The sequence below is a fragment of the Lepidochelys kempii genome, chromosome 9 (assembly GCF_965140265.1).
Source record: "Lepidochelys kempii isolate rLepKem1 chromosome 9, rLepKem1.hap2, whole genome shotgun sequence".
NCBI classification, from domain to species: Eukaryota; Metazoa; Chordata; order Testudines; family Cheloniidae; genus Lepidochelys; species Lepidochelys kempii.
Window position 1 is genome coordinate 23,177,770 of NC_133264.1, and position 10,103 is coordinate 23,187,872.

The 10,103-nt window shown below is 39.7% G+C and overlaps 1 protein-coding gene across 3 annotated transcripts in view; it reads right to left on the bottom strand.

Annotated features, from left to right (window-relative positions):
* Positions 1–2,126: 2,126 nt before the first annotated feature.
* The window catches only part of GFM1 (G elongation factor mitochondrial 1), a 41,603-nt gene continuing 33,626 nt past the window's right edge, over positions 2,127–10,103 (bottom strand). For 2 of the 3 annotated variants that reach the window (XM_073359551.1, XM_073359553.1), the window contains exons 14-18: positions 9,866–10,028; positions 8,472–8,616; positions 7,123–7,283; positions 5,550–5,603; positions 2,127–2,592 (exon numbers count right to left, since the gene is read on the bottom strand). In XM_073359551.1, coding sequence (XP_073215652.1) covers positions 2,461–2,592; positions 5,550–5,603; positions 7,123–7,283; positions 8,472–8,616; positions 9,866–10,028 — 655 coding nt within the window. In that variant the 3' untranslated portion in view covers positions 2,127–2,460. Of the gene's footprint in view, positions 2,593–5,549; positions 5,604–6,384; positions 6,490–7,122; positions 7,284–8,471; positions 8,617–9,865; positions 10,029–10,103 lie in introns of those variants that run through there. The other variant, XM_073359552.1, reaches the window with a different exon arrangement.

Consider the following 10,103-nt stretch of genomic DNA (forward strand, 5'->3'; position numbering starts at 1 on the left):
CCACTTTGTTAGAATGTTTTGGTCCTTTCTGTTCTTGCTCCCTGAGAGGACAGCTGCCTCACAAACCCATGAACAGCTGAAATTCACCCACCTGATGCAATGGACTATTCATTTACTGAAAGTAGGAGCACTGCCTCTTTTTCCATGAAAATTGAGATTGGTGACAGATACAAAGATAGAAGTGACCCCTCAAAATTCTTGAACAAACTAATGGTTACTACCCAAAGAGAAGACAATGGAGCGGTCTGGACTGTTACTGAAACTCCTTATACAGGATGTGTTACCATGTTACAGATCCAACAAAACCTGTGCAAGACACCATCCTTCCCCCACCAAACCACCAAGAAATCTATAGGGTCTGAGTCTTATTCACTCACGTAGGTTTATATTGGTGTAATTCCACTGACAAACATGGAGTTTCTCCAATTAACACTAGTGCGAGATCAGAATTAGGGCCTAAATTCTATCTGAGCGTTATTCTAAAGCCACTTGTATTGAGCAACCAGCTTTTGTCAGTCCCTTCAATAACCATATCACCCTGTATTCCTGTAGAGAGATTTTTGACCTAAATTCAGGAAACTCTTATGACCTTTACATTGATAAATCTGGGTCTATGTAAGCTATTTGTTAAAAAAAAAAAAAGGGATCCTCTGATAAGAGGACAAAATGAGGGCCACAAATATATGGAAAATAAGTGACAATTACCCAGTTTTTACTTTCTCAAATATATCCTTATTACTTTTATGAGGGGGTTTATCTGTTTGTGGCAAAGGAAGATCCTGCTAGAACATTTATTTTACTGGATTACAAAGGAATAAGCAACGTGTGGGGCACTTTTAAAGGCCAAATCCAGTTGATCTTATTCACAAGAGTACTCCAGCTGAGAATAGCTACATACATGAGCCGGGCAAGCAGGATTTGATTCTATGAGGTTTAGTGTGCATGGAGCTAGATGCATCTGTTTTGTGTCTATGTGCACCTGGCAAATCCTTGAAATTGTATTTGTTTACAATAGTTATTTAAAAATAACCATCTTCGCTATCTTTTTGTGAATGCGAATGCAAAGCACGTCACTACAGTTCCATTCTGTGTCTGGATAACCAGAACAAGGTGCCAGGAACATTGTCCCAAAACGCTTTCTTGCTTTTGAGCTTCACACCCCATCCCCACCCCATGGCCTGTTAACTTGAAATCTGCAGAGAATGTTGTAAGCATAGCAGGGGTTGCAGTGGTCAGGGATGAACAAATGTGCATGTGAAAATCAAACGTTTCAGAGTAGCAGCCGTGTTAAGTCTGTATCCGCAAAAAGAAAAGGAGTACTTGTGGCACCTTAGAGACTAACAAATTTATTAGAGCATAAGCTTTCGCGAGCTATGATGAAGTAAGCTGTAGCTCACGAAAGCTTATGCTTAAATAAATTTGTTAGTCTCTAAGGTGCCACAAGTTTTTGGATTTGTGCTGGAAATGGCCCACCTTGATTATCATGCACATTGTAGGGAGAGTGGTCACTTTTGATAAGCTATTACCAGCTGGAGAGTGAGTTTGTGTGTGTGGTTTTTGGAGGGGGGTGAGGGAGTGAGAGAACCTGGATTTGTGCTGGAAATGACCCACCTTGATTATCATACACATTGTGAAGAGAGTGGTCACTTTGGATGGGCTATTACCAGCAGGAGAGTGAGTTTGTGTGGGGGGGGGTGGGGGGGGCAGAGGGTGAGAAAACCTGGATTTGTGCTGGAAATGGCCCAACTTGATGATCACTTTAGATAAGCTATTACCAGCAGGACAATGGGGTGGGAGGGGGTATTGTTTCATGGTCTCTGTGTGTATATAATGTCTACTGCAGTTTCCACGGTATGCATCCGATGAAGTGAGCTGTAGCTCACAAAAGCTCATGCTCAAATAAATTGGTTAGTCTCTAAGGTGCCACAAGTACTCCTTTTCTTATTGCTAATGAGTGACTTATAGAAGCAAAGGGATCTGTTTGGGAACATCCTTTAAGGACACATTTTCATTCTATTGGATAAGAATTCTTCCACCTGATGCCCATCAAGCTGTGTAAATTTAGTCTTCTGAATTGGGATCCTAGAAGATTCAAAATTGAGGCACAATAGTCATAGTATTGTATTTTCCCAAGTAACAAAATAAAATAATTACCATATCACCATTTTAATACAAGTGCTTTAAAACAAAAAATTCAAAGACAAATTATTATTATAATTAAACAGATTTTTTTTGCTAATGAATGGAATTTGTATGTGACCATTTCAGCCGTGATCGCCAGGTAACTTCTGAATGTATCATAAAGGAAGGAGCTTTTAATAAAGATTAGGTCCTGATACAGTCTGAATTCATCTATTCACCCTGGAGGTGTTGAGTCACTGAGGTTACAGAGCTTTGCAGGAGAAAGAGTTTGTCGGAAGATTGTGAAAAGCTGCTAATTAACACTCAGGAGGAGGCAAGTCAGCTCTTGGCCTTGCCCTTTTTCACGGGAAGTTGTCCTGTTGCTTCTAGGTATTTGTGAATTAGGTCTTCTTGAATACTAGGTAAACATGGCTGGTATCTACTGTATTCCATTGTATATTCACCCTTTCCCTGAAGGGAGGGAAAAAAATCAAAGTTAGGGACACTGTAAACACACACATACTTGACAGTTAGATTGCACAATGTTCTGCAAAGCAATATACAGTAATAACTGCCAGTAAAGCATGAAGAGCCACGCAATGAAGCGTTCTGTAATGTAAGTCCAGATTTATTTCACATACAGTATATTTGTCTTGGAAAGCAGCCGAGACAAATAGTTTTATAACAACCAACTGACCATCACTGGGTTATAATTTTGCTTCCTCTTTTTTTGGAAAAGACTGATGCTGGTGTTAATAATGACCCACTCAGCACCTCACAGGTAGAAGTACCTGCATGCAACAGAATGTTGAGCTGCTATTTGTGAGTGATTTATGTACAGAAAATCTCACTTGGGAAGAGTACTCTAGTAATTAAGTCAACATACAGTCTTAAAAATTCATATTGTTAAAGATGGAGATCTTGCTTGCTGAAGTGCTGCTTTCAAAGATCTCCATTACCTGCACAGAAATTCAAAATGGGCAACACGTATTGGACTTGGAAAGTAGCTTCTATGCCCAAGCTTTTCCATTCTGACAGACACTAAGAAGAGTGTTAAATTCATGCCTTATATTATCACTTAAGATTAGGGAAGACATTTTTTTCCCAAAGCATGTGAAAATCATTAGCCTGCAATGACATAGCAAGTATTTAGGAGGTATCAAAATTTAGATTTTCATTTTCAGTGTATCAATATTTATTATTTGTCTTTTGTAGAAGACATAACTAAAAGCCCACCCATCTATAAACACATTTTAAATATGGAGGTGACCTCCTGTTTAACGTATCTTCCTGTCTCCCACCAAACATGCATTTATACAGCAACACCTGCTGGGGGCAATGACTCCAGCTACGTAGACAATGTAGGTTTCTGCACAAAATACTAGTGCTCTGGGGTTCAAAAGTGGCAGTATTATTCTCCTCAATTCTCACTTGCCCTGCCTTGACAACTGTCTCCCCGCCCTTTCCCCATATTCCCCCTTCTTGATACCCTGCATCATGGGCATAGAGTGGAATTGGGAGCAATACTCTATTAGCTCTATTTAAAAAAAAAACATTTTTTTGGACCATGCTTAAGCACTTCCAGAATAAGGATGGACTTATACACATGCATAAATCCCATGGACCTCAATGGAATAGGGATGCTTTCTTGAACCAGGGCCATCAGAACTTAATTGGGAGAAAAAATGGCAGAATTCTCCAAATTTCAGTCCTGCCAATACTGTTCCATTAACTGTTTGTTCCAAGTACTCTCCATTCCTTTCTAAAAGAAAAAAGTACCCTAGAAAGATTAGGCTTCTCATTCAGAATGTATGAAATATGTTGCTTTGATTCCTTCAGTACTCTATGGTACCCCTACCTGACTCTCTTCCTCAAAGGAGACAATACCTGTACATTTACTGTATATTCTAATCAGCTGAAAACTATGGGCCAGAGTCTCGGGTGGTATAAATTACATAGCTCCACTGACTTCAAAATAACTGTTGTTGTTGTTACATCAGCTGAAGATCTGGCCCTTTATTTCAACCATCCAACAATACCAACATTTTTTGCTTAGAAGAGAGAAATTTCCATCCCCTAGAACTCCACGAATCTGCAGTTTGAATATCAGCCAATTTGTAAACATTTAAAGTTTCTAAAATCATTAATTATTATTGTTAAAAGAACGTAATGCTTACAGGAAGTTTACATGCAATGAAACTCTGGCAAGAACATAGCAGCCTTGGATGATAACTATTTTAAGTACAAATGCATTATACAAGGATCTAGTCTTTCACGTCCTTTCTAAACTTCTCAACAGACATTGCTTCTAAGAGTTACTGGTACTATTAATTACTGGCATACAATTGCCAGCAGGTTGTATTGTTTTCTGTGGAAACTACCATCAACCCAGACAGACCAATGGGCACAGGCCTTTCTAAATTTGGTTACTCTGGGGAGGTCTCCCCTTTTAGAAGACCTGGCTTCAGTTGAATCTGGAGCCCTTCTCCAGAATGGTGTCAAGTTAGATATTGCCATGATATGCCACAGTGTACATGATGTGTAACTCTTTTTGGACCTTCACAGTGAACTGGACACCCTAGGGGACTGGCTGTTTGTATGGCTAAGCCATTCCCCTTCTAGCCCGATGGGAGGCAGTGCAATTTGCTTCCATCTCTGTACCCATGAATGAAACTCCCCCCATTCTATTCTTCTATGCCTCTACCGGTCTTAATTCAAACTACTTAAGAGTCATAAATATCAGGGTTGGAAGGGACCTCAGGAGGTCATCTAGTCCAACCCCTTCCTCAAAGCAGGACTAATCCCCTATTTCTGCCCCAGATCCCTAAATGGCTCCCTCAGGGATTGAACTCACAACCCTGGGTTTAGCAGGCCAATGCTCAAACCACTGGGCTATCCCTCCTCAGGGATTGAACTCACAACCCTGGGTTTAGCAGGCCAATGCTCAAACCACTGGGCTATCCCTCCCCCTACCCCAAAAGTCCTTCTTCTTTGTTGCCCTAATAGTAATTGAAAAACCCAACTATACTATCAAAATGTGCGTGTGCTCAACTGTAGATCACTTTGCCATAACCCACATCTTCCTTTTCTCCATCCCCTCTCTACCAATTATTATTCTCACTCACAATTGTTGTGTCTAATATTAAATTAATAATTTATCGCAGGCATCTTTGACCCATTTTTGTCCTAAAGTGTCTAACATCTGTACAGCTTCTGACTGCTGTAGAAATTAATAAAATTGAGTACTCTTGAATAAACTACATTAGCGATGCACATGTTTATATTATGACTCTACTCCCTATTTGGATTCTCTTTTCTACTGTTGCTGTCACCATTGTGACCCACTGATAAACACAACTTCAGATGCTTATTTCTGCAAATCCAATATTCTTCAATAAAAAGTATGCAGAGTTTATTTGCTGACTTACCTCTGTGAAGGATCTCAGTTCTGTGGCGTATCCAAACATATTATTCAGTGGCACCTGAAATCCAATTGAAATTGTATTATACATGTTATTCTTGTGCAAGCAAGAAATTTTTCAATGTAATTTTGAATTAAAGGCTCCATTCTCCTAATCTTTACTATGACATCAAAAAAGCCAGTTGGTAACACTTTAAAAATTATGCTTTGCGTTTAGTATTGATTTTCTTATATGGTTTTATAAATGGTGTTTATTTCAAAGCATTTATTTTCATTATGCTCAGCAGGAAAACAAGGACTTTCTCAGTTTAAGGACATCTCAGCTAGCTTAATGGCACAACCTCAGTACGCTGTAGTACCACACAAGAGGTCCCAGTTGGAAATATCTCTGGGCTGCAGGTTTTAACCACAGTTTCTGTAATAGCACTGAGAAGGTTCGTCCTTGGCTGTAGTTGCATTTAAACCATGTTCAGCAGTGATTTGGCTGCACATGTTACTGACACTCACTGTCAGCAATGGATTATTTTTCCTTAGGTAGGCAAAGCTATAGATGGAGATAAAGTACTGCCACGGTGGTTAAAAAATGTTTTTTGGGGGGTAAGGGATGAAAATGAATGACCAGGCAGCCAGAGATAAGGAGTTGTGCTGAGGTATTTTAACCTCCTACAACTGTTCAGAAATAAATTTAACCTGAACTAGCAAGACAATTAAATGAAAAAAAGGGACACTAATCAGCTTGAAAAAAATCTCATTTGTCTGTAAATCTGCAATTGTTACTTGTAACAACACTACAGGTTACTATAACTGGAAGAAGTTAGAGGAAGAAATATTTCTTCTACTTTTTAGGTAGTTTACTCTGTGCTTCTTCCAGGACTTTGTGTATAATTTGGTTTCATTGCTTCCACTGTATAGTTAGTTGGTCAGACCCTTCTCCTGGCTGAAAAGACCTTTGTAAACAACAGAGGAGAGGAAAAATCCTTTTAAAAACAAACAAAATAATAAAAAAAGACGTCTGGACATATTATTTAAAGTGTGCTCTACTAGAAAACTTAATTATTAGTTTTAAAAAGTAGAGCGTGTCCCTTTCAGTGAAGAGCTTTTCATCTATACCTCTCAATGCACAAAGCAGGGGAAGTATCAATATCCTTGTTTTTAAGATGGGACTGCTGGGCATAGAGAGTTACCCAAGATCATATAATGGCAGGGCAGGTAACAGAACTCAGGTCTCCCAAGTCCCAGTCTAATGCTTTATCCACTGCATGAAACTGCTTTGCTAAAATAGCGGAGACTTACAATAGGTTTAATAGTACAGTTCTACATGTTGCTATACAATGACATTTAACTTCTTCCACCAGGTCACACTTATCCCTCGGATGTGGTTTACTTATCAGACTAATATGGGCAAATTTGGAGCTCAGAAAAAGCAGCCATAGACTTAATAATAATGCAGGAGAGGAAACGAGAAATTGCTTCTGTTCATAACATAATTGCCTAAATATTAAAATAAAGTTTCTTGTAAATCAGCTTTAGGTCTGTCATTGAAAGGGGAAACAGGTTTAGGCACATTGAACAGCACATACATCAGCATACAGAGTGAAATAGCCATCTACTCCATCTTGTCCTGTGATCACTCCATGACGACGATTAACTCCCGCAATCACAGCTCCTTGGAATTCATTTGGTGCTACAATTTCCACAGACATAATGGGCTCAAGTATACACAGAGTTGCATTTTCCATAGCTGGATAAAAAGGAAGATGAAGTAGAATAGTCACATCCTTATGTTTCCCTCATCCATACATATTACACAGTCTTCAAAAATGATCTAACTCAGGCATGCAAAATTATATTCAACCACTAGCCCACCGGACCTGATCCAAAGCCCATTGAAATCAATGCAAGTTTTTCAAAGTGCTTTGGATAAGGCCAAAAGTGACAGGCAAGTGTGTCCATTTCCCATTATAATCATCATGACAGTAAAGGGTGAGAAAACAGATATTGCACCTGGGCTTGAAGATTTCCATGGCAGTTTTGAAAGGTAACACTTAGCTATAAGTTATACTTGTGCATGGACCATCATAGGAACTAGTGGAGAATCCTGGCTGTGATGACTTGATATTCATAATATTCTGGCGCACAGCAATGTCAAGGGCTTATATGATTAATGTTAAGTGTATTTCTTACATTACTGGAGAAGAATGTCTTGAATTCCAACCTCCCTCAGTGAGGACTTGCACTCTTTATATCATAGATTTTAAGGCCAGAAGGGGTCATTATGATAATCTTGTCCAGTGGTGCCCAAACTTTTCCTCTCACGCCCTCCCCTTATCAGTAATGGAATGTGTCCGCGCCCCGCCCCCCAGGCCAGGAGCAGAGTCATAGCTGGGGCCTGGGAGTGGAGCCAGAGCCGGAGCCAGGGGATGATGCCGCAGCTAGGGCCAGGAGCTGAGCCACAACCTGGAGCTGCAGCCAGGGCCAGGGGCCAAGCCGCAGCCACAGGCCAGGAGTGGGGCTGTGGCAGAGGGCCAGCAGCGGAACTGGGGGGATCACAACTGCAGCTGGGGCTGGAGAGGGGCTGGGGGCAGAGCAGGGCCGTGTAGTACTCCCTCCCCACCCCCTGTCTTACTCTTACAGGTGTCTATGATTACGGAAGGGGTGGTTCCCACAAAGATCTATGAAAAAAGGGTCCATTGTCTCTTTCCTACAGCTTCAGGAGTGAGGTCACATTCCTCAGATAACTGTTTGGAATTTCTACAAATCTTACACATCCATTATTCAACACAGGTTACATTTGGCTGACTGCCTCTGAATAGGAAAGGTGTATGAGTAGGGAAGCAAGCAAGGAGCATAAAAATGAAATCAATAGCTTAATTTGGTTTGAACAAAGATTCAATTATGAACATGTAAAACAGCACATCTTCAAAGATACCTTGTTTGAGGGCCCCTTCTCCTGCTCGGATGAAAGAGAATTCATTAGAATCCACCATGTGATGTGCACCATCTTCTAGGACAAACCGGACTCCAGAAATCTTGTGACCTATCAGAGGACCCTTTTCACATGCTTCATAGAATCCCTGTGGAGAAGTGTCTCAAAGTTAGCAATTTTCACCCCAAAATATAGCTTTAAAAAAGGATAATGTTAATGGTAGTGTGTAAGGAACAGTAAACTCCCTCCAGAGACTAAGCATCAAGTCTTTTGCTAAGAGAAAGAAAGCTTCACAGCAAGTATAATCCTAAACTAATTCCAGTCCTATTACTTGACAAGAAGAAAAAACAAGACCCAAAAACATAATACAGTAAAGGAAAGAATGTTTCTCCCTCCGAAGAGTTTGAAAGCTCTTTACTGGCATTTTCTTAGACTTTGGTTTGCTCTCACGTTGGAAGACGGAACAGGTGAGGAATTCAGGGCAAGTTTTATTTTTTTAAAATAATCTATTTATGTTTTTATAAGATTTCCCACGATTGTGGTATCTGAAGTATCATCCTGAATAGAAAGAGAATGGCTTGACGAGGCACACTATCAGTAAAGATGTCACCTTCATTTTTGATAGCATCCTTTTTTTTTTTTTTCTTGGCAGTGGTTGGCCAAAATCCTTCTTTTGTTGTGCGACTGAAGTTAGGGGTGCAAAACAGAAGTGTCCAAGAATGATCTCTTTGCATAATCAACAAGAGATTCAGAAATACAGCAACATAAAATGGTACAGCAGTGCTATGATGGAGACATTGCCATTAACATGCTAATATTAAAAGTTATATGTACTAAACTATACAGCCACATAAAAACAGACATACACAGTGGAGAAATTTGGGAAATTATTCAGGAAATTTAACTTAGCTGGAGTTTCCTGCACAAAAAGATCTCAGATATATCACACACACTACATTTTTTCAGAATTTGCTGCTGGTTAGACATAGCCAAAAGCAGATACATTCAGGAAAGGGGTTGTTCAAAAACCAGTCTCAATGGAAGTAGGATTGTTTTATTAAAACATTTGAAAAACAACTTGTTCTTTTTTGTTTGTTTCTTGTCTTACATTGAATCTCACATGCCAAAGATGAGGAAACTGATCTGTTTACATTGTCTTTAGTAATATAAGTAACAAGACCTTCTCAATTACATAGAAAACTGGAAATCTTAGGAATTGGGCAAAACACAGCAAAATCACTTTTAGGCTTTGATCCTGCCTGAACTTGAATCAACAGTAAAACTCTCATTCCCTCCAATGGGGCAAGATTGGTCTCCTCAGGGATGACAACAGGAGGAAGGTAAGAATTGTGCAATTGTTATGTCATAAATACAAAATATTAGAAAATATTCGTCACCTTTTCAACAGCAGGTATAAACTGCTTTGGGATGTTTGTTCCAATAGTTCTGTCTTCAAACTCCAACTGCGTGTAGTTCTCTGGATCCAGAGGCTGTAGACACCCTATTACTTTACCATACTGGCCTGCCCCACCAGACTGTCTCTTGTGAGTATAGTCAAACCTAAAAAGACAAAGCACTGTGTTATCTATCATAGAAGCTATGCTCTAGTCAGAATTCCAAAGGAATATGTCCCTT